Raw genomic sequence first — 26011 nt, 5'->3', positions numbered from 1 at the left:
ACCATATATACGCGTATACATGGTATCGTGCATGTTCGTTTTTTTTTGCGACGCATACTTGCTTCAGGGAGGAGTAAATTCCATGGGATGAGTACAAAATGGGGCATGTGTTGTAAAAAGTTCGAATCAAACGTTGTGAACATTGATGGACATATCTCTAGGCATGGTAGACTATTCTAGATTATCATGAACAGTGATTTCCAGTTATTCCCCCCCCCCCCCCTCTCAGTATTGAAATGAGCCGACACAAAGCCTGACCTTCATGCCACCAGTTACGGATTAAGCTCCACCAAGGCCTGAGGCGGCAGTTGCTGGAGGGCCTATTTAGTTGCTAACATTAAAAACGGGATTCGTTACTGAGGTTATAATATTATTAAAATATTAGTTATAACTATTGAAATTTGTCGTACAAAATGCTTTGACAGCAGAAACGTCACCGGAAACCAACTGTACATACACCTATTTTCAAGGATAATATTTCCTCATGATAGGGTGTTTACATCGAAACTAGCGCAAGATCTTTTGCTAGATATTTTTTCTTAAGCCAAATTCGTTTGATATTGGATGTAACTTTATATGCCCATAAATGACGTCACGTGGATACAATATATTAAGCAAGACATAACCGAAAACTTACAAGGATTTAACGTACATTGTAGGCCTACGTTTAAAAAATAAGATCAGATCTCCAAACAATAGGGCCTATTTAAAATGGCGTGGGCCTAATTAATTTCGGATGAGGGCCTATGTTGATTCCCGTTGGGCCGAAAAACCCCACCCCCTAACATTCATTGTCTATGTGTTTTTAATCGTATCAGACAAGTCTAAAAAATTTTTTTTTACAAAATCTTTGGGCCTGAGGCTGCAGCCTCACTGATAATCCGCTACTGCATTCCACCATACTTTACGCCTCCGCACGTAAAAACCAAGTCAGAGTTTCCTCTTTTTCTGAATCCATTCTGTTTAGATATGAATGAGCCGGTACCAAAATCGGTTGGGAAAATAACTGACTAGCCCAGTATACCTACGTATAGTATATGCCTTGTAACCCGCCATGCCCGTATACCCCTATGTAATAGCAGCTTTTGAGTTTTAATGAAAAAAAAAAGAGTGTCAAATCATATTTTGGGGACATCATACACAAATCAGATTAAATAAACAAATGGTCAATATGTTGTCTTGCATTAAGTGTCTTTTCAACCCAGCATCAAATTTCTAATATCTTCTAAGCTTATTTCTTCCCATTTTGCCATAATTGTATCCGTCAGTTCATTTTCAGTAAATGCTTAATTGTGCTTCCTTTTAAGAGACTGTTGCAGATAGTGTAATACATCGGATGCAAATCCTGGGAGTGCGTCTGCCACTGATCCTTTTTTTATAAAATCTGAGGTAGACGGCTTATATGGAGATTACATTCAGTCAGGCATAACATTTTCAAGTAAATATTTCACAGTTCATAATTTCATTTTTTAAAATAAAGTCTGGAGTGATCTCCTGGAAACAGTTATTACCAGTAGTCGGTCTGCTTGTCTGACTTGCTGCCCCATCTTGCTAGAAAACATATTAGTTGTTCAGATAAAGTCTATATATCAATTAGATAAAAAAAAAACATGATTGAATTATTCCACTTTAATAGTGTACTCGTTATTTCTGGGCCACCCGATACAATTCATTGAAGCACAAACATAACAAAAACACCACTTTAATTTACGGTTAAAATTTTATTGATCGTTTAAATATTCTAAATATATATACAATTAAGACTTTATTATATAGTTCATATTAATTAATTTAGATAACAATAATATATCACATTTGGCTTCAAAAATAAAATAATCAATATGACAAGACAAGACAAGACTGATTCACAAACAGTAAGACAAAGAATCAGTTGTGACTATATCAAATCAGGGGTGGGAATCAAAATAGAAATCTGAACAAGAACTCTGAAAGAGTACTGACATGTTTCAGTACATCAGATCACACATTGTCACGTCAATAATCAAGTTAAACCATGAACTATTGAGAGTATAGTAACATCCAATACCTATTAAAGTGGAAACACCTGTTATTTTTAACTCTTAATAACACCGGAAGTTATTAGTAGACGTCAGGGTCATCAGATATGCAATGGTGACGGGTCATTGAACTGTTAGGTCACCAGATAATAGGTTAAACCGGAAGTAAAGAAAATCAAAATTCAAAAATCGGCTCACTAAGAATTGTTGCCATTTGGAGTAGGTACGAAAACAAAAAAAGTTTTCGAAAATCGGAATCAGAACAGCGGCTAAATATCGATTTGAAGGTTTTTTGGAAAATCCAAAATGGTGACCAAACGGTTGAAAATGTTATGGAACAAAGTCTCTGAAAATGAAAGGTAATATCTGGGGTTAACACCTCAATATCTCATTTTTAGACTATTTTTAAAATGGAGATAACTATTCATATTCGGGAAAAATCGGAAGTCCTCTGTAATTTCCAGAAGTTTCTGGAAACCGTCACAAAAAAATTTAATATGCTATTTTGAAGGTATCAATGTGTTCTTTATTCCTACACAGTTTCAACTTGGTACCTTAAATAGTGACAGAGATACGCCATCTTGAATATCGAAAAAATGCTGAAGAAAACTTTCGCAAATATTTGGTTATAAAGTATTCAAGCAAACTTCAGAAATTCAAAAAAGTTTCAGAAAGAGCCCCTATGGGATTCGTCCAAAGATTCCAAAAATGAAAAAGCGACCAAGATCCGATGAGAAATAACCGATGTGGCTATTTTTTTTGTCCTATCCATAAAACTATTCCAGTTTGTCAAAATTTACCCAATTTATATATAATAAATAGTTCCACGGAGGTCAACAATATCTATGTTGGCAGAATGTTTGCACCATGTACAGTTTTGGCTGCAAACTTTGACTAAATCCTGCCCCCCACCCCCAAAAATAATAAATAAAACCATTACAGAAACAATACATGTTTTCGCTGAAGGTTCGAAACACTTAAAAAGAAAATAATACAAGTTATCAGATCACAAATAAATAAGATCTGGATTTCTTAGCAGGTTAATATTATATAAACAAGTAAATATAATATTCATATCTAATGACAGGATAATGTTATGTAAGGTCGGAATTGAAGCCCCTTTTGACTTGATAAACTGTCACACTTAATTACAGTACACCAATGGAACATTATTATAAACGACGCACAACGAATAAATAAATATTAATGGTTAGAATGTCAAATTTTAAAAAAATAAGTTCTACTTAGTCACATATACACACAAATAAAATTATAATGTAAAAGAAATTAATCACTAGCAGAATGTAACAAAAATGGCTACATGACAGAGTGACAAATGACAAACTTGCATATATCTTATACAATAAGAATAGTGAATATTAATACACTATCATGTCGATATTTAAAACATTCGTAAATATGGACGGAATTATATTAATCTCAATGATTCACTGGATTTCAAGATCTTTAATTAAATATACAGTAACTATATATACACAATTGGCACAACAGATTCAAATTTCTTTCAAGATGGTAGCATTTTTACTATGTAAAAATGTGTATATACTTCTGTAATTTCAATAAATAATTTCAGGAATATTACTAGTTTTGAAAACGGAATAAAAAACACTCCTGTACAAACAGAGATAAGCAATATCTAGGAAAATCTTCCAACTGATCCTTTTCATTTCAAAACGCTTCTATTATTTGAATGATATTCAACTTGTATATAACGGTCACCCAAGGGAATTAAAGAAATTGACCGTTATGTGTAGTTATATTTTTGTAGACCATACATCTGATTGTATATTTTGCTTACCACATAATAATTTGCTAAAATATTGAAATAAAAACAGGAATTTAATAACATACATGATGACTCCATCTTTATATCACAGTTAGATTATAGTACAATACTAGCTATATAATACTGACCAATTTATTGTAAACACACTCATAGTTTACACTATTATTAACATAGAGTATGTCAGCTAGGAATACATTTAAGTTAACACTTTACTGTTAATACTAATAGTATAAAACATACTATATTTATATGAACATGGTTAAGAATAAAACTTATGATAAAACAACAACAAAAATTCACACACATCATCAAAGTTTTATATTACACTAACTGGTGTAGGGGGATATTTAGGAAGCATTAGGGGTGACCCACACTTAAGCTTCTAAAAGATACATTTTAGAACTGACTTATGGTTAAAATAATTTATTAATTTAATGATTTTATGATATATGTTAGATTTGACTTTAAATTTGGGTTTTATTTTGGTAACATTTATTTGGGAGGACCCTTTAAAGGTCTGAAAATGGTTTAAAATAAACCATATGCTATATATGTGTGGGCTATGAGTTGACAAATAAAATAAAATAAAAACGACCTACTCCACCAAAAATATCAGAAAAAAAATAATATGAGATTGGATGAAACTAGAATATAATGCATAAGATATTACTGTATGTAAAAAAAAAATTCAATAGAATAATTTAATTAAAAACATTAGATAAATTTGTTAAAAAAAATGAAATAATGTAAGTTATGATGTATGTATCACAAGTTAAGTACTAACATGGACAGGAAAAGTTTATTATATTTATCTATATCATATCTTTGGCACATCTATACAATACTTTTAACTATCAATTATATTTAAAGCTAATTTAAATTAATGATTGTGCATTCCAATTCAAATAAACACAAACATGTTTTATGTTCAAGCAGTTTTCAAATCCATTGTACCATGGCAAGGCAATATCATTTGTTAAATATTGTTTTTTGGCGCAAATAAAAAAAATAAATATATAGAGCATTTCAGCATTATTTAGTAATAGTGTACTTTATGTCGAGAAACAATTTTTAATATAAGCATGGATATGTAGTAAATAACATGCAATCTATGATTTACATTCTTGTATGGCATACCTTTGACATGGAATAGATGTATCTGTATTTAACACTCTTTTACTGGTAGAACTAAAAATTTAAACCAAACAAATTGTAAACCTATGTGAAAGGTATAGGAATGAAATAGAAAACCATAGGTAAATCATACAGTTAGCTCACACACCTATAAGTTTAAATAAATAGTTTATCTTATACAACACAATATTATATGATAAATGATCTATAACTCTGTATCCCCTCCAAGTTCTGGTACAGATTGCAGTAATGGGTTACTATTTTTTTCTCTATCTAAATAACGATATGTGTCCGAATCACGTAATCCACCACTATAGGGCTTAAAAGTGTTCTGAGATTCTGTGCTTGAACGTAACATAGATAAATCCAGTGGTGGAATTTCTTTGGGCCTCTTTCGCATCTGTATTGGGGTAAGAGGCAGATTCTGGAATCCATTTGAATAATCTAGAGATCCATCGCGGTTAAATTTAGCGGTTTCGTTAACTGTAAACATAGTTGTAGAGTTTAGATCGTTATTACTTTCCTCATCACTGAAGAGTTGAGGAGTGGGTTTTCTCTTCTTTTTCTTCGTCTTTTTAATATGGTTATTATTATTTGTAGAGGTAGGGGAGTGTATACTGGCTGGTGAAGAATAATTGGAATGACCGCCTGTCATGTAAGCGCCACTATCATGTGATTGTCTATCAACAGATTTATTGTGGTTGACTTCATTCATTGATTCCTCGGAATCCAAATCATCCTCCACAAGAAGTTGTTGTTTTGGTATAGGTAATTTCCGTTGATGTGTTGAATTAGATTTAGGTAATGGTCTTTCATTATATATAGGTGTTTTATACATACTTTGATTATCTGAAAATTGAAAATATAAATTTTACGAAACAATAAATAATTCTTTAAAGATACATTATGGGAGATTCGATAACGAGTTGGCAGTTCTCACTATAATAATTAAAAACTAGATAACGTAAAGGCAATTTGCTGAAAATTTCATTCAATTTGATCCACTATGAACCGAGAACTAAGCGAACGCTATTTCTGCCTAGCCTCGGTCATCATTACTAAAGTCAGTACGATAAACAGCATAGTCTCGATTATCCATTTAACCGTTTAATCGAGAATGAAAGTTATGCAGTAAATCGGCTCACAATCCACTTAAGATCGCAGGCTAGCGATGCCATCTTAGAGTTGATTATGGTCTGGATAAGTTAATTAATGTCTAATTAATAATATAGATAACATTTCAGGCCTAAAGAAAGACCAAGGTATAAACATCTTTGGTATAACCAAACTGCACGACAAAATTAATAATTTTTTTATAGCACTGAACATTCTCAGCTTTTTTTGTTTAGCATCAATCAAATGTCAGAGTACCGGTATACAAGGACACCAGGTGACAGTTACAGACCAATCTAACTCCAAACAAAAACATTAATTTTTAAAAGTGAAATTTGTCATACTATTAACTATCAGTAACACAGAAGAAAACCTATTAATGAAACCGGATGCACATTATAACTTTAATTCATTACACAAAATCTGAATAGCCAAGACAAGAGTAAGTACTAGCAAGTATTTCCCTTTAATTGTTCAAGAGAAATATCGGACTGCACTAACCGATTGTCGCGATTTCTTGTCTTTCTTTTTCTGTTGATAAAGATTTTCTTTTTCTTCTTTTTAATTTTTTTATTTTGGTTTCACTATCAGTATTTCTAGACTGTAATAAAAACAAACATCAATGAATAAATGCAGACAATTTAAGATAGGTTGCCAGGCAACAAAACATATGCCCACAGTAGCTAAATTGCTCGAGCAGTCCACATAGGTTATTGCATTATTAATTTCAAGTCAATGGGACAATGACTTTTGCCTCTAGAGCATCCACAAGATTTTTCTATGTGATCTGACAATACCCAGACAACAGTTAACATAAAATGTTGAAAATCAACTGACTTCTCTGTCTCATGAACTTAAACACTGTGTATAAATTTCAAGTCAATGGGATGATAACTATAGCCTCCATAAGATTTTTCAAAGTGATAAATGGCCAGTAATTATCAGAATTTGTTGATTATCTTTAGCTCATGAACATAAACACTGTATATAAAGTTAACTGGGCAATAAATTTATCCTTGTGAGAATCCACAAGATGTTAAGAAAGGGCTTTGCCATCAACTACGAGACTTTGAACTGTCTATGTTGTTCTGTGTTTTTCTATGGCAGTTAGTGCTGCTATGTCTACATGATTCATCAAACGTTAAATTGAAATTGGTTGTGGCTGACTTTGTAATTTATTTTATATAATTTACGACCATGTTAGACATAAGAAAAACATTAAACATGAAAATATAATTTACCCCATCTACTTCAGTTTGACGTATTGGACTAGAGGAAGGAGGGGGTGTTTCTCCATCCTCTAACTTTTCTTTTTCTTCTAGTGCCTTTCTATACTCTTGAAGCTCTCTTCTTTCTCTAAAAATACCAAGACAACATGAATAACCATATTGTGCATAGGACCAGAGTCATTAAGTCAACCGGGTGGTTTTGATTCCTCGGTTGTATATGACAAGGAGGAGTAGGGTCACCTGTCCAACCTCATGGGTTTTCTCCAGGTACTCCGATTTCCTCAGCGAATTCTTGAAATAAAATTGAACCAAGTGGACGTTAATCTCTCTCTGTCTCTTTTTTTTAGTGACAAGTAGGAACGCACAAGGAACCCTCTCGGTCAATACTGGTAGCAAACTTCCTGGTTAGCGAGGCAGTGCATTACGCACTGAGCCTCTGTGGGTCTTTTGAAAAATAAAAGTAAGATTAGATTTTCAAATGCGCCAAAACCCATTTTGGCCAACCAAAGCTAGAAAAGGCTCCAGTGTTCTAAACGACATCTATATCTTCAAAGTATGAGACAATCGTTTTACTTATACTTTAAAACATCAGGACATGTTAACTGTAGCTTTACTGGTATTCAAAGAAGATGTGATGTAGACAAAAGATATGTCATATAAATTTGATGGCAAACAATAACTTACTCAACTGACTTCATGACTTCACAAAATTGAGAAAAAATTTAAATGGCCAACACTGGGATCGAACTCTGTGGCGTCCTTGCTAAAAAGCGAAATGCATGCTTACTGAGCTAGTAGAGTAACTGGGCCAGTCATATAAATTTGATCGCAAACAATTTCAGAATATGCACCAAATCACTCAATTTATTGTTTGTCATTGGCACTTTACCTGATTTCAAAGTTATTGTGTGTTCCAAAGTCTCGGGCAATCAAACTTCTTATCGCTGTGCTTACCCCGAGCCAAAAATGCTCATTATCGAACTTAGTCAAGGTATTGATGTAATGAAAATATACATAAAGTGTCCTCACTCTCTCTTAATCAGAACTAAAGTTATGGTGTCCCAAACCATCAACCAATCAAATTGCTTATTTGACACAAGGACACAACAGGACACAAGAACATAGGGACCGCCGACTTACGACAGGGATCACTGTCATTTTTAAGTATTTTTGTTCTCCTTTCCAGCAAGAATGTATGGGGCATAAAAATTGTTCGCCACCGCAAAAAATAGGGGTGGGGGCGTGCGCCGGGTGGGCCCCCCCCAACTGGATCCGCGTCTGCTAATTAAGATACCTTCAATATGTAAACAGTTTTATGTTATTTAAATGTAACATTATCAAATAGGGTTTAAATCATGCATATAAATTTCACAAAGATCGGGTGATAACTTTTTGCGCTAGAGCGTTCACAAGGATCAATAAAGTGAAACAAGGGCCATAACTCTAGACGTGATAAATGGAAATTGCTGAAATTCAATAGGCTTCTCCGTTTCAATAATCTAAATAATGCATATAAATTTCACAAAGATCGGATGATAACTTTTGGAGTTGGAGCGTTCACAAGGTTCAATAAAGTGAAACAAGGGCCATAACTATAGACGTAATAAACAGAAATTGTTGAAATTCAATAGGCTTCTTCGTTTCACTAACTAAATATTGCATATAATTTTCACAAAGATCATATGTTAACTTTTGGGATTAGAGCGTTCACAAGGTTCAACAAAGTGAAACAAGGGCCATAACTCTAGACGTAATAAACGGAAATTATTGAAATTAAATAGGCTTCTTCATCTCACTAATGTAAACAATATATATCAATTTTAACACAATTGGATGATAACTTTTGGCGTTAAAACGTTCACAAGAAATTGTGGACGATGGACGGACCGACAGACGGACGGACGGGGGCGACGGCAATATACGTCCACATTTCAATGTGGGCGTATAAAAATGGCTGACTGACTTGTGTTATTTTGATGAATCAAGAAGTAAGCTTCACAACCGAAAATAAATTAAGAGTTATCTTACTTAGAGATGTTTCGAAACACACGGATATCAGTCAAGACATTTCGTAATAAAATATTCCGGAACAAAATATCTAGTATATGAGTAATATGACATTACTATTGTCGTTATCGGATGACAAATTAAAAGAAAATAGCAAGCAATTTTATTTACTAGTTGAACATGCATTATCCAAGAGCTAAATCTGCCTTTTGCAGGTATTTCTTTGGGCCTTAAATGTTATATAAACTATTGAGGGGCAGGGGTGGCTCCAATATATAACACTAGCTGCAGCATGCTGCCAAGAGATCCGCTGACAGTTAAAATTAGAAATAGTACTTCAAATTGAAACTGCCAAGGATTCATTTTGTTGCACGGCAATGTGTAGGCCTACATGGACGAGGCCCTCCATTCTGCACCAGGGACATGAGGAAACTACGACGAACTGTCTCGGGCAATCCCAAATACACACTAATATGTTTATATAAGTGATAATTCTCGACAATTTTCCTTTACGAAAATAAAATAAAAACCCTCTTTGGCACATGGTATGTGCCGTAATACACAATATTTTGAACACGTGATCCAGTAAAACATGTAAATTTGAGTCATGCGCACACCACCTGCTTACCAGATTATAGTCGCGCTTACCAATTTCGGATAAGTGGTTTTAAATATCCCTTTAAACAATTTAGATCACTTATTTTATGTGTAGAACCTTATTTACAAACTGATTTTGATAAGACTTGCAGAATAAGCACCAAATGACTCAATTATCGTTTATCATTGACATTTTACCCGATTTCAAAGTCTTACACTTTTTTTAAAAACAACTTCAATTTTATGACATCACTTTAAAAAAAAATCTAGGTCAAATATCAAAATTCCAATATGATCAATTGATTGCGAATTGTGAATGCTTTCTAAAAAATATGACGATATTGAAAATTGGATAGGAATTGTAGGATGAGTAGGATTTTGAAGATTGATTTACATTTTCAAAATGGTGGCACTTCCGGTGAATTTTAACTTTATGAAATTACTCCTACTGACAAATATTTTTTAAATAAGGCAAAATTAAAGAAGTTGAAAAGCTGACTACATCTTCAAAGGAGAGATAAATCAGAAAAAATTTGTTGGCATGTTTGGCTTAATCCACCCATTTGCAATGTATTCTGAAAGTTTCAAGTCGAAATCTTCAAAAATTAAAAAGTTACGCTCAGAATTTTCACACTTTTCACATTTGAGCGTAAAATAAGGCCATACACATGCGCCGTAGAGGCCACATTGTTTGTGAATAAAAGTTGAGAAATCTAAACAGCTACAAATTAGTGAAATCCCAATTTAAATTGGTTGAAAAAGAAAAAAAGTTTCCTTTGATGTCTCATATTTGTCTATTTTTTTTGATGACGTTACTTCCTGACATTTCTAAAGTTTAATTTATTCATTCACCTGTGAACCAAATATCTTTCGGATAGTATAGAGTTTAATTCTGTAGAATCTGTACTTTTTCCCAAAATGCAAGGTAAAAAAAAAAAAAATCCGAACAAAAACAATAGTTTTTAAACTAGATAGTAGTATAAAAACTAATAATGAACAAATGGAAGAAGTTGATTGGAAGTTCTAAATGTAACTTACTGTTTGGATGGTTTAATACCTTCAGACAACATTGTAGCACCTGTAGCTTTAGATTTGGAAGGTGTTACTCTATTCCCCTAATAATATAAATCAGAAAATGATACAGAACAGAATTACATATATGACCTAAGTTGGGTATACTGTAGTGTGGAAAAACAGAATTTGAAAAATCAGAGGCTGGTTTGTCTACTTTCTGTGAAATCCATTGGTTATTTGTCAAATAATCTCTTATTTTTAATTTAAGTTATGAAGTATTACGCCTGGCAAGTAGGAAACCAGTTTAAAATCCTGAAGGATATGATTAGCCCAAACCTGGATTTGAAACAAGGCCATTCCAGTTGTGATGTGATACAACAGAAGTTACCAGTCTAGAGTAAATTTACTGTATTATTGTGGAAGTTTAATGGTTAATCAAGAAAGAGAGGTGTATATCAGCTTCATGTTTAAATTAAGCTTATATACCTGCTTAAATGTCCATCATTATTCAAAGTCATTCCAGTACATGTAATTAAAAGAAATATTTGGATTGTTTACCTTGTTTCTAGGTGAAACATACTTTGGTTCATCCATGTTCCTCAAACCTTCTCTATCTCTCATACGTACAATATAATCATAGGTACTCATACCCTTACATACTGTAACAGACATAAACATACTTTATTCAAATATAAAACTGGTTAAAAATTTTACACACAGTTCATTTTGTACTTGTTTATTTCATTTGTTAAACCAACATATAGTTAATGATTTTGGTGAAGGGTTGCATGCAATATCAAAATTATTAGACTCTGTCATTGTAGATAGATGGATGTACTTAAGGTAGTTTTCCTTTAATTTAACATATCACATAACTGATAATCTTCTTACACATTTTTTTTTTTTTGCCATTACCCTTAAATATCCAGTGTATATTAGGTTGATTACCTAATGTCACCCAAAGATACATTATGTAAGATTTAGATGAAGAGCTGGCCATTTGTGTTATAATAGCCCAAAAATAGATAATGCAAAATGGAAATTGGAAGTGGGTGGGCGACTAGTAGGTGTCTCTCGTTTAGGGAACAAGGTGAGATTGTCCATTGAATTAACTGGATGGGTAGGTCGTCATCCTTGGGTTATGTGTATTTGTTGAATGAGTGGCTTCTTTTCACCAAGATGGGCTCTGAACCGATTTGATTCTATGGTATCTCTAGTGGTTGAGAGAGAGTAAAGATTTTTTAGCTGAGAGGATACCTTCCATCAAAGTAACCCCACTGGGGTTTTGGAATAGTATAAATAAAAAGCCAGTCATGTGAGTCCAATCAGTCTGAAGAGTTCAATACGAACAAAACTAGTCACTGACACCCAGGATAACAAGGTCTTCAAAGCCACTCTTATCTTAATTAAAGATACATTATGGGAGATTAGATAAAGAGCTGGAAATTCTGACTATAATAGTTAAAGATAGGTTGCCAGGCAACGATACATGCGCCCACAGCAGCTAAATCGTCTGAGCGGTCGACAAGGATTGTCGCACATTCTTTTGTAAATACTTGGGGGCATTTATTTACAAGACAATTTCATACAGATCAGATTATAATTATCTTTGTTTGGGGGTTCACAAGGTTCTACAAACTGAGACGAGGGCCTTAACTCTGGAAGTAATTTACAGAAATTGTTGAAATTTGACAATTGTTTTCATTTGACTAATTCAAATAATGCATATAAATATCATACAGATTGGATTATAACTTTTGTCATTTGAATGTTCACAAGTTCAACAAGCCAATAGTGACGCTGATATCCCCCGCCGAAATCCCAAAATAAATAGATGACACATTTATTTTTTTCAAATGTATCAAGCAATCAAACTGATTATCAACTACACACTAAGTTTCATCGCTCACTATCAGATAGAATCAAAGTCATCTTGTACTAAAGCATTGATCAATGAAATTGCTTAGCTCTGCTTAGCTTTAGCTTGAAATGTTAATCATTGAACTCAGTCAAGACATTCACCTAATGAACATCTACATCAAGTTTAAACATTCTACCTCAATTAAAAGCCGAGTTCTTATGCTCCAAAGTCTTGACCAATCAAATTGCTTATCACTCCTTAGCCTAAGCAGAAAATTCTCATCATCGAACTTAGTCAAGGTTATGATATAATGAATCTATACTCAGAGTTTTATCACTCTCACTTAATTATAACCAAAGTTATCGTGCCCCAAAGCATCAACCAATCAGATTGCTTATCTCTGCTTACCGTAAGCAGACAATGTTTATCATCAAACTAGATTAAGGCATTCACCAAATGAACGCCCACACCAAGTTTGAACATTCTACCTCAATTAGAAGGAAAGTTACTGTGTTCCAAAGTCACGGCAAATCAAATTGCTTATTGCTCTCCTTACCCTGAGTAGAAAGTGCTCATTCTCGAACTTAGTCAAGGTATTGATGTGATAAAACTATACACTGTCCTCATTCTCACTAAATTAGAACTAAGTTATCGTGTCCCAAAACATCAACCAATCAAATTGCTTATCTCTGCTTACCCTAAGCAGAAAATTCTCATCTTCGAACTCCATCAAGGCATTCACCTAATAAACACCTACACCAAGTGTGAACATTCATAGCTCAATTAGAATGAGAGTTATTGTGTTCCAAAGTCTCGACCAATCAAATTGCTGATCATGTTAGCCAAAGTAATGATCAATCTGAACGACAGATCCACCCTAGCTACCATTTAATTTTCGTATGTTAGTTACGTAGGATAATGATATAATGAATCTATACTCGGAGTTTTATCACTCTCACTTAATTATAACCAAAGTTATCGGGTCCCAAAGCATATTCTAGCTCAATTAGAATAAGAGTTATTGTGTTCCAAAGTCTCGACCAATCAAATTGCTTATCGTTCTGCATCCCCGGAGCAGGAATTGTTCATAATCGAACTTAGTCAAGGTATTCATGTAATAAAACTATACATCAAATTTCATCACTCACACTTAATTAGAACTAAAGTTATCGTGTCCCAAAGCATCAACCAATGAAATTGCTTATCTCTGCTTACCCTACGCAGAAAAAGCTCATCTTCGAACACCATCAAGGCATTGACCTAATAAACACCTAAATCAAGTTTGAACATTCTACCTCAATTAGAAAGAGAGTTATTGTGTTCCAAAATCTCGGCAAATCAAATTGCTTATCACTCTGCTTATCACTCTGCTTATCACTCTGCATCGCCGATGCATCGATTAGGCTGACGCCGATTCGATTCTCCGCAAAAATACTAATAATTAACTTTATGTGTCCGAGGAATCCGAGGAGTTCACAAGTTCGGCCACTAGAATAAATAACACCTTTTCAATACGTTTTTCTGCGTGTTTTTTATAATTCAAAATAAAACAATATATATGTAACGGAACAATTCAATGAATCACGCACAAAGTATTAGGCTTGACCTGTTTACAATTCCGTTATGTTTGTCTCCATTTTCCTGTGACCACAAAGACTGCGTTTGCTTATTACGTCCCCTGGCTATCATGTCCTTTAACCCCAAGGCCAATTTCATGGTTCATTTAAATGACCAAACGAACTATGTCAGGCAGCCGGTTTTTAGCGCTACTTTTAAAACGATTCAGTCTTATTTTCTGTCACAGGCAATAGAGAATGTACTTCATAAATCCCTATAGACAGGCTTTGATATGTTCCGTATAAATAATACAAACTGTCTCTTGTAATCACCTCACCCCTTCACAACAAATTTGAACAATGGCTAACGAGTAGTCAATTGAAGTGAATCGGACGATATTAATGTCATAATAAATTACAGAATCTAATTGTGGAGATAAATTCATTCAAATAAATCAACATTTCTATAATAGGCCTAATGATAATGTTAGGGAAATTTATGTTTCTATCAGAAATACTAATGTTATTTCTGTAATTTTTGATTAACAAAATGACGGCCAAAAATTCCTGATGCATCGATGCGAGAATCGATGTTTGCGTACGATGCATCGGTGCGTAAAATTTTACTTGATATCAGCACTAACACCAAGTTTCATCACTCTCACTTTATTAGATCTAAATTTGTCGTGTCCCAAAGCATCAACCAATCAAATTGCTTATCTCTGCTTACCCTAAGCAGAAAATGCTCATCTTCGAACTCCATAAAGGCATTGACCTAATAAACACCTACGCGAAGTTTGAACATTCTAGCTTAATTAGAAAGAGAGTTATTGTGTCCAAATAGTGTGACGGACAGACAGACAGACGGATGAACCCATTTTAATAGCTCCCTGCTTTCTTCAAAAGGCGGGGCACAAAAAGTAAAATAAGGGCCATAAATTTAGAAGTAATCGACAGAAATTGCTGAAATTCAATAGGATTTACAAATTTTTAAAATAATGCATATAAATTTCATACAGATTGGATGATAACTTTCATCATTCGAGCGTTCACAAGGTGAAACAAGAGCCATAACTCTACAAGTAATTGTTTGAAAATGATGATATTCAATAGGATTCTTCATTTTACTAATTTAAATGGTGCATATAAATTTCGTAAAGATCAGATGATAACTTTCATCCTTTAATGTTCACAAGGTTGAACAAGTTAAACAAGGACGATAACTCTAGACATAATTATTGGAGATTGCTGAAATTCAATAGGAGTCAATGTCACTAATTTAAATGATCTGTGTAAATTTCATACAGATCGGATGATAATTTTTGTCGTTCACAAGGTGCAAGAAAGTGAAACAAGGGCCATACCTCCAAAAACATAAACGGAAATTCAATATAATTCTTTGTTTTACTAATCTAAATGATGCATATAAATTTCATACAGATCAGATAATAACTTTTGTTGTTCAAGCATTCACTAAAGTGAAACAAGGGCCATAACTCTAGAAGAAATTAACGGAAATTGCTGAAATTCAATAGGCTGCTTCGTTTCAGTCATCTAAATTATGCATATAAATTTCATACAGATCGGATAATAACTGTTGTTAGAACATTCACAAGAGGTGTATAAAAACTAGATAATGTAAAGGGAATTTGCTGAAAATATCAGTCAAATTGATCCACCCTGAACCGAGAATTTAGCAATTGAATTTTGGGCCTAGCCTCATCATCATTACTAAAGTCGGTACGATAAAAAACAGTCTCAATTATCCATTTTTTTTAATTTAATCAGCAGCAGCAGACCGGGTTCTAATCCAGTAAAATTAATGTCTAATTAATAATTTAGATAACATTCCAGGTATAAAGAAAGACCTGCAATTGGAAGATTTAGCTCTTGCATAATGTATGTTTAATAATTTATCTAACATTTAAGGCCTATAATAGGCAAATTTAGCTCTTGAATAATGTATCTTTAAACAAACGGGAGGTTAATCTCAATACAATGACATGTTGCACTATTAATTATACATGTAATTAGAGAATTATAAGAATAAATACTTACAGAGATAAACATGAAAACTAAAGAGATGAATGAGTAAAAGTAAAGCCAGTAATCCTAATATACCAGTAGCTCCAACAATACCTATCCATACTGTATCAGATACATCACCATATACTAACTTAAAATCTGAAATAGACAAATATGATTAAAATTATATACCGGTATCCAACAAAAGCATTTGTATTTATAAATCCTAATGGTACCTTTATTTCAATATTATTTAGTTTTATTGAAGAGTTCAATTCAAATCAAATGGCTTTAATAATTCTGTTCTGTACATCACTGGCCTTTTTTTAACATTAACAATAGACAGTCAGTCTACTGACATAAGGTTGAAACTCCTTTCTTTTTCTTAATACAATTACAATTAAATATAAACCAAATGAACAAGAATAAGTTAAATACCTGCCAAAGTCTGATTAATTGTATCTGAAATTTAAAACAAACAAGTACATGCATAATCAAAATATTTGTTTTTATCGTAACAATTACAAATGCATAGATTGTAACAACTCTTTAAGCGAATCTGAATGGCATTCCCACTTTCCAAGAATAAAAATATTACTGGGTACCTTGATATGGAAACAATATTTTGCCATCATCTTTATCAGTGAAATATCCTATAAATTCTACCAGTGATACACAGAATACCATAGCTGTTCCCACTAAACCACTTACTAATGTTGCAATAAACCACCTAAAATATTCAAATGAAATATTAACCATTTGTTATTCTGCCATAAACAAGATATGTGTATAAGATATTGGATGACATAATGTTATGCCCTACTGAACTTATTTAAAATCATGTTAGACCTGTAACTATAATATACCCAAATATTGATTTAGTGCATTATGTTTAGCCTAAATATATTGTGATACTATGGATCAATTTGACTGAAAATTTCAGCAAATTCCCTTTACATTATCTAGTTTTTAACTATTATAGTGAGAACTGCCAGCTCTTTATCTAATCTCCCATAATGTTACTTTAATTGTTAAAACAAGCTCACATATTTTGGCAAACTATGTCATTGCAGATGACAGTCATCATTATAACCTTTTAATTGAGAAAAATCACACCAATTATCTATTAGAATTTCATATTTCTTAGACTAAAAGATGCACATTATTTGAATTAAAATACAAAATATTACACAATTTTCATATATTGCAATACAACAAATTGATATTTTGCGCTTTAATACAATACAATTTTCAGCTTCAATACTTAACACTAGTTATAATTGAATATAAACTAATTGAATATAAACTACCGTTAATTGATATACAAAAATATTGTAGATAACTGACAAGTTTAATTTTTAATGTAAGTACATTTGGTTATATTAACCACACAAAAAATTAATTAAACAGTACACTCCTCTTGGTTTACATCTTTTTTATTATTTACGAGAATTGCTCCGTAGGGAAAAGACTACATTAAAAGATGGTAAAGATATCATTCTGATCATGTTATTTATCGTCTGTATATTACAATAGTTTTAACAATAGCATTAATCTAACATGAAATAGCTGTATGTTTAAATAAATAATGTCATCTTACTTATAGTTATTACTTCCCACACAATTATTCAACCATTTACAGTGATGATCAAATCCAGCTATACATTTATTACATGCACTACAATGTTTGGATTTAGGACCCCTGAAAGTAACATTAAAAAACACAACAATAATCAATTACTATTATAAGGCTAAGCAGTCAACCCTACTTCACATCACATGTAAGCTCAGAATCAACCTCACCACGCTTGCATTGTTGACAAATCGATAGATAGAGGCAAGTTTGATAAAGTAGTACAGTAATATTTACGAATTATATGTAGCCTACTTGTAAACAAATACCTTATGAGCTTTGTGAAACAGGAGCCTGGGATAGAGTGAGATGCAAACAGGACTTGAAATTGTAACTTAATACTGTTATACAAAACAAATGTCGTTTTCACTGCAATCAGATAGGCAATGATAAGCGCAATTGTTAACCACATTTCTTTACATCAATTATTTCTCATTTTCATTTTAATTTTGGTTAAAATCCAACCTTGAGACAGACTTGTGTCAGCTTTAATTTAATACAGTACTTACACATTGACTTCACAGAGATAACAATACTGATTTTCTATAACATGTCTGTGTTTCTGTCTATCAAATGTACCAGATGGTCTCAAATTATTTTTCTTTACAACTGAAGAATCAGCTGGATTAATAGATGCTGCAACAAAATGGCTGATTATATGTATCAAACATCCTATGCCATTTATCTGGTCAGTTAGTTAAGGAATAATCAATTCTTTATACCAATACATCTGGACAAAGGTACTACTTCAGTACTAGTACAATGTTAATACAAATGTCCACAATTCACACTGTATTGGGATGTTGTTAATAAAGAGGCTTAAATTGAGTTCTTAAGAAAATATGACATTGAAACAACATGTCTAATATAAATTGTTGACTTTCCAACAAATTTATTACCAAAGAAGAAACGAAAATAGGGTGATTGTGCCCTTTTAAAATTTTCTCTTGTACGAATGCAGTGAAGTCAAAGGTTTATAACACTATTAATATAGTGTGTTAAGACAGAACTCACAAATGTGTTGTTTCAGCCTCATCAAAAAGGGTTAAATATCATTTTATATTATATGCATTTTCCAAAGTAACTATTAGGTCTGTGTCGATATTTCGATATCGTACACCAATACATGTTGATACGCTCCGGTGGTATTTGTATCAATACGGAATATAGCTGTATTGTTGTATCGTTGAAAAAATATGTTCTTTAGTTAAGAAAGACCATGAAACTTATTAATAGGTTCTAAATAACTATTAAATTATTAATTTGTTTGCTTTACCATCTCAGTCTTTGTAGCATCGTGTGAAGTAAACAAACTGGTCTTAAACTTAAGTCAGATAAATGCTTCTACTTCTGTTACCTGTTCAGTATTCACTTACTGTACTTCGATCGATCGTAGTTTTACTTAATTAATCCAAGAAAACTATTAAACTGTCATAAATCAAATTAATGAATTATTTCTTTAATAACGAAACAAAAATGATATCAGTTTCACAGTTTGTTTTTGACATCTGGTTAACTATAGCTACACGACCTCGATCTGGGTTCAGTCGCATCCTGCTATACTTTTATCATCTGCTATGATGTCCCGCAAAAATAAATTAAAGATTTTTATCAAACGAAAATAATGAAGTTGCATGCTGTCTGTTTAAGGCAGAGGTAGCAACCTCCGGGAGAACAACAAACATGCTAACCCATCTTAGTTTTAGTTATCAAAATGTAGTTTGAGACTATTTTGGGCATTATTCGTGATATCACCATATCATGAAACGATCGTGTATCGACCAGTGATGGTATTTCGCCTGTATATTCCGGACATGTCCGACGCTATTTTCCAAACGTCCTAAATTGGCCAACCAGGAATATGCCCAATCAGACATCAAGACATGGTGAATAATATTCAAAATTCCCAAATTAATATAGTGTACTGAGTGTATAACTACAATTCAACCCGATTATCGTGATAATAGGTTGGATTGATTAGGTAATTAAGTGATCAAGGTATTTATCGTGTGACACCGTCTATACACCTACATTGATTAACTAATCTGCCTTGATTGGCTGACTTAACCCATTGTCAGACATTTCATCAATGCAATCCTGAACAGAAGTCATTGCTTCACCTTTGCCGGACTATATATCAATCCAATAAGAGTGATTATAAACTTAATCTACGTGATTAACCCCAATCAATATACATTGTATCCGATAACTTGTCTGTGATATTTCTTCGGTGGAAGCCGAAGGTAAATAAAGCTATTTCACACACACACGTGGCAGTTATAGTACAATAACTGAAAAGAAAGTAGAAATCTCGCGAGACACGTGAAATTTTAAGAGATGTAAACATGCCGAATGTCACACGACTGATGTCGTAGAAATAGTTCTATTTTGAAGCCATAATATCAGATTTATGATATTTTGAATGAGGTTTATGTTTTCAAATAAATAAAAAAAAGTTAAGAAATGTTGACAAATATTTCGATTGGAACAATGTAAGTAGTTAATTGTTGTAGACGATAGCACGTGCTAGAGTCGAATGCGATTATTTAGCAGTTGGTGTCACACGCTCGTCGTGGTAGAGCGACGTTTACTGCCAAATAAATTTTGAGATGTCATTTTTTTTTACCTTCCATATAAGTCGAAACAGAGTATAAGACTAATGCCAGACTTCTGCTGAAAAATATATCGACTTATGACCCGAAAAATACGGTAATTTTGGAGAAATTTGAAACGAAAAGGATTGGCAGTATGCCAGTAGTCAGCACGCTTTCATTCTATGGTACGATGTCATGTAATGTTGTAGGAACATTATTGACATAAATTTGAATACCGTACGGGAATTAAACATCAAAAATAACGAGGTGCCCCTATTTTTTTATTATGTATGAATTTGAATATTTTGTTGACACATGATTCTTAGTTGTGGTTTGAAAACGCCTGCTTAAATATCGACACAGCCCTATTAACTACTGAATCAATTTAGTTACATTTCAATGTCAGAATTTATTAGAAAATTGAGTTTATGACAAGATTCAATCCCCATCTAATAGATACAAAAGAAAACAATATTTTACTGTGGAACTTTGAAAGGATACAATATAAGCTGCTGGCTGCCAATTTAATGTAAGAGCTGGGACCAGGGTGGTAAAATAAATAAAAACAAAGAAAATGACAACTAGCCATGCTATAAACTGTAACGGATGGGGAGGTAGAGACCAGCCATTGCGTCTGCTACTTTCACGATAAATTGTGCTTTCTGGTGGCATCTGCAGAAAAAAGAATTTTTAAAATTTTTAAAACTTTTACATATATTACAACAAATTATATACATTGTTTGGTGTAAGTAAGGTTGTCACCTTCCTGAGATCAATAAAGTTGAAGTAGCAATTTTTTGTCAGTTACCGGTAATCCGCCCGTTAACATATCAATTCATTTGATTTGATAGTAATTTGATTAGTTATATAGTACAGTTACACAAGGTTTCTTTTCTTATCTTTGGGTTTACCATAAGTCTGAGGTTTTAATTGGATGCTTCGTACATGTAGGTGGTACAGTTTTCCAGAACTTAAAATAAAATAGTGGTAATCTGTATTATGAATAAATAAAAATATTGCTACAGGTACTTTAAAGTGTATCATTCCTGGCTATTTCAAAACCAGTGCAAACAGGTGACTAAGCTGGGCTCCCCATTTTACAATGTTACATGTAGCTGCCCTTGCATTAATGGGAATACAAGTTTCATACTAAAATTGCAGCCAAATACTGTACTGATCAGCCCCAGAATGGAATTACTACAAAAGACTGTTATCAAACTGTTTTTAAGACTCATTCATCTAGGAAAATTATAGCCACATCCTTACCCCGGTACGTTGCATGTATACATTCATAGGCTATGGTGGTTGATCAAGTAGAAGACCAAGAAATGCAATGAGATGGTATTTCACGTCCTAATGACAAGGGTTCTTTAAAATGCCCACCAATGTGTACCTGGGACCTCTGTTTTTCACCCCACCTAAACAAACTACTGCAGGCCTTCACGTTTGAGGCACGCTGTCACTCTCGCACTCACTCGCTCACCTAAATCCCAATTATCTACATGTAAGTGCATATCTTATTGCTCTCCTCAGTCCCTCGAAATCGTTCTCCCAACTGCATATACTATTACACGTACCTCGTATTTACTTCCCATTAATTTACTCTTTACCAATCTGCGATCACACAATATTAATCTGTTATCAATTTCCTTTTTAAGAATCGGTCACTTAGTTGTCCCCATCACGCTAATTTTCCAACCCCAAAAAACATTCACTGGGCAACTAAATGTCCCTAACACACCAATGTATTTACCCACCCAAAAGCGTTCCCTATTATTAGCTATTAGCGGAGTTATGTAAATTTGTGCATTAGGCCTACCCTGTATTTAGATTTCAATGGAGTCTGCCAGTCCGTTTTGCAAAAGGGGACGTATTTTTAGCAGCATGTTGTGTTGCACATACTGACGCTGGCGAGGTAAGCAAGGTCTTATTTTCTCACTAAAATGTTCCTTTACATTGTTCAGGCTGACACACGACCATTTAGCAGTAAAAAGTTGCCTAGTAAAATTGACTGGAGCCGATTTTAGTTTCGACAAGGATTCAATAGGACGGTTCCTGAACGTACAGGGTGAGTGTAATAATGAGACCTACATTCAGAGCTGAACTACGATACAGCCTTGGTTTTTTTTCAAAGTCCAACTGTCAACGTCTTCCCCAATACAGGACCTGGGTTTTTTGTCCAAAACATTTGCACTTGCAGGTCTTCTGTCAGTCTGATTTTCTCACTAAAATGTTCCTTTAGCCTACATTGTTCAGGCGTTCACAGAGACTGACACACGACCATTTAGCAGTAAAAAGTTGCCCAGTAAAATTGACTGGGGCCGATTTTAGTTTCGACAAGGATTGAATAGGACAGTTCCTGAACGTACAGGGTGAGTGTAATAATGAGACCTACGTTCAGATCTGAACTACGATACAGCCTATATTGGGTTTTTTTCAAAGTCCAACTGTCAACCTCTTCCCTAATACAGGACCTTGTTTTTTTGTCCAAAACATTTGCACTTGCAGGCCTTCTGTCAGTCTGATCTGCAGACAATACCTTATTTCTTTATGAGCACTAGCAGACGCAGTAGTTAGTACATACATACATGTACATCATGTACATGTAGCCTAATATTAATAAATAAGCGGGATTAAGCCTTGTATTGTAATAAATGTACTTTAACTTAGGCCTACTGGCGTACTGCATGTATGAATATAAAATGTGAAATGATATTTGGATTAGGCTATTGACAATTAACTACAATACTCACTGAGTTCGTTTACATATTCAAAAGTCCAAAATCGATCTTTTTTTTTTTATTTATTAGGCCTATTTTATTATTATTATATTAGATCTAGGCTATATATGATTTTTATAAAGAAATCATCATTAGGCCTATACATTACATGTACTAAACTCATAGCCCTAATTTCATACAATTTGCATTAGGCGAAAATCTAATTTAATAAATATACAGTCGTCAACAATGTAAGTACCTTTAAAGCTACCCTTTTCTGCAATTCTAGAGTTTATCCATGCCATGCAGTAGCGGTTTTGTTCAAAACATTTTTAGGCAAAATTGTTGACAAGTACAAACACCTATTTCTACAGCCGCCATCTTGAATCTAAGGTAATTTAAACCGCATTACCCTTGATAAACCAATAGACATAAAATAGTGCGCTTTTAATAACATATTATGAAGTGTTTTTAACGGTATTAAATTGACAATACAATCTATTAACACAGGGATTATCGAATAAAATCAGAAACAAAAGCTATTAATAAACAATGTCAATGGTCTGATATAATTATGCGTTGTAATTTATTTGCATTCGGTTACCTTCGTTTTCTTTAGAAGTAAGACCTTTCGAGTTCTGACAATAACACAAACCGTTGTATTTGTTATTATTATAGTTTCAGTCAAAAGTTTGTGTTCAGCTTTTATATGTATAGTATTAGTGTGTCAATGATTGAAACACTAACCTTCAGCATGTCTTTTATCAAGAACGCGAAAACACAAACGACTTAAAATTTACAGGTCACGCAAATTGTCTCCATTAAAAAACGTAATAAACCGAGTGAATCTATATATGGGAAATAACTCTTTCGTAACTATAAATGGGTGCAGACCACCATTAATTTGCCATTGTCTGCGATATCACCTCGGTGGAAGCGGACGTAAAATACAACTAACTAACAACTAGCATTAATTTGCCCACTGACTTTAATGTTAATTCTTGTCTCTTTGCCTGGCTCCAAATTTTCATCCCAGGCGGCAGAAGGAGCAACAGCCGTTCATGTCTTTGCCCCGAAGTTTGTATGAGGCTGACCCCTGAAATTTATAGCAGTTTATTAGTTATTGTCATATGATATGTTCATGTATTTAATGTCTTATTGCTGCCTCTAATGGGGTGATTACATACAAAACAATCTTATTACAGCGATTTTAATGGCTACTGCCTTGTTCTATAATTAATTCTTCTTGAAACACCTAATAAAAATGCAGAAATGCAACAAGATGAATTGAAGTGAAATTTAACGTCCTACTTTTCTGAAACAGTCGGGCGAATGAAGATGGGTATACGCTAAGCAGTTTGCAATGAGGGAAATTTTAACAAGACATTGGCGATAGGCCTACACTTAATTCTAATTCCAACTCTAGGATATAGATACTGGAATTTGTTTTTTTTTCGTCCTATCCGAACGACAAGACGCTGTTACTTGCCAAACCCTCCGCCTTTCAACACAGACAAGGAGAAATCACAAGGAACTTTCTCAACTCACACCGGGATCGAATCCGGGATGTCCTGGTTAGAGTGAGCCGGGGTCTTAGCCATTGAGTCCGAAAACAATCTTAAGGTGTACACTTTTCGTTATAGATGGTTTTACCGTAAACTTCTGACGCCTTGTTTGTAAATATTTTTGTCCATTCGTGCATCGATATTTGTTTTGCATTCCACCAATAGCTATACATGAAGAATGTATATATACTCTATATTATTACCATTATTTTATTATTGATATATAATCATATTAGCCATTATCTTTTAATAATAACAAGTAGCTATTTCCTCCCCGTGTTCAGCATTATGTCTGTAATTAGTGTTATATTATCTTCTACCAAGTTGGATAATATCTTAACTCTCTCCGCATAACATGGCACCACTTTTTCATTTATAAGGAGCGTACAGTGAACAATTATTTTTGAATATTATACAACATGCACACTAATGTGACTATTTTGTATAGAAAACAGTATCACTGTGTCGTCTACAAAGCACGGTATGCGTAGTCTCTCCGGAACACATTTTGACGGGCTTCTTTGATGTTTTGATTTTGTTTTATAGATAAATGTGTTGTCAATCTGAATATTTGATATTTTTCGAAAAATTAAAATGACAAACAGCTTAAATCTAACAATGTTACATCTATTTATTCTGATCTTTTTTAGATTGCAATTGGGTCTAGTATGTGTTGGCCTACATATTTGAATAAGACTGGATTTAAATGGAAGATATTGTCAAGATGTAAAATGGCTAAATGAATTGAAGCCTTTCGTTCACATGATATGGATTTAAGCCTGTGTATAATCAATTATATCTTTGCGATGTCAATTATTACGGCAAATGTCGCAATTCTCTTGCGTGTAGGCATCTTTAACAGTGGGGGTGAAACCAGGGGACCCACAGGAAACCCATAAGGTTGGGCAGGTGACTCTACCCTTTGTCACATACATCGAATTCGAAAGTTATTGAACCAATTCTAATATAGACCCGTGTCAAATATATTTGATGGATTGGTATTTTAGCACCATTCTTTTCCTGACTAAAGTGAAATTCGAATACGGGAACTAGGACACAGCTTTATAGTTGTAACTGGCTATTTCAACATTGTTGCTTTATTATACGACAATAAATAATAAACACTTGAAAACCACCA

At 33.5% G+C, this 26011-nt stretch overlaps 1 protein-coding gene across 1 annotated transcript; it reads right to left on the bottom strand.

Moving 5' to 3' along the window:
• Window positions 1-1701: 1701 nt before the first annotated feature.
• LOC126815800 (palmitoyltransferase ZDHHC11) lies at window positions 1702-23695 on the bottom strand. The gene is made up of 12 exons (XM_050541756.2): window positions 23568-23695; window positions 21090-21260; window positions 18504-18679; window positions 17962-18063; window positions 16967-17091; window positions 16800-16823; window positions 16395-16520; window positions 11478-11578; window positions 10944-11020; window positions 7314-7428; window positions 6574-6673; window positions 1702-5808 (listed from the first exon to the last, which is right to left on the bottom strand). Exons 2-12 carry the CDS (start codon window positions 21258-21260, stop codon window positions 5165-5167), a joined length of 1761 nt encoding a protein of 586 aa, XP_050397713.2. The 5' UTR covers window positions 23568-23695; the 3' UTR covers window positions 1702-5164.
• Window positions 23696-26011: the final 2316 nt, after the last annotated feature.

The sequence above is a fragment of the Patella vulgata genome, chromosome 3, assembly GCF_932274485.2.
Source record: "Patella vulgata chromosome 3, xgPatVulg1.2, whole genome shotgun sequence".
Lineage (NCBI taxonomy): Eukaryota > Metazoa > Mollusca > Gastropoda > Patellidae > Patella > Patella vulgata.
Note: the sequence above shows the minus strand (reverse complement) of the source record. Positions and strands in the feature narration are given on the sequence as shown.

Excerpts from the sequence above, each read along its gene's own strand:
- LOC126815800 (XM_050541756.2), bottom strand. The coding sequence starts at position 21,260 with ATGCCACCAGAAAGCACAATTTATCGTGAAAGTAGCAGACGCAATGGC. Across the intron at positions 18,064-18,503 it reads TATCTCTGTGAAGTCAATGT|GGGTCCTAAATCCAAACATT; the intron begins GTAAGTACTGTA and ends TGTTACTTTCAG. Across the intron at positions 17,092-17,961 it reads GTGGGAAGTAATAACTATAA|GTGGTTTATTGCAACATTAG; the intron begins GTAAGATGACAT and ends TGAATATTTTAG.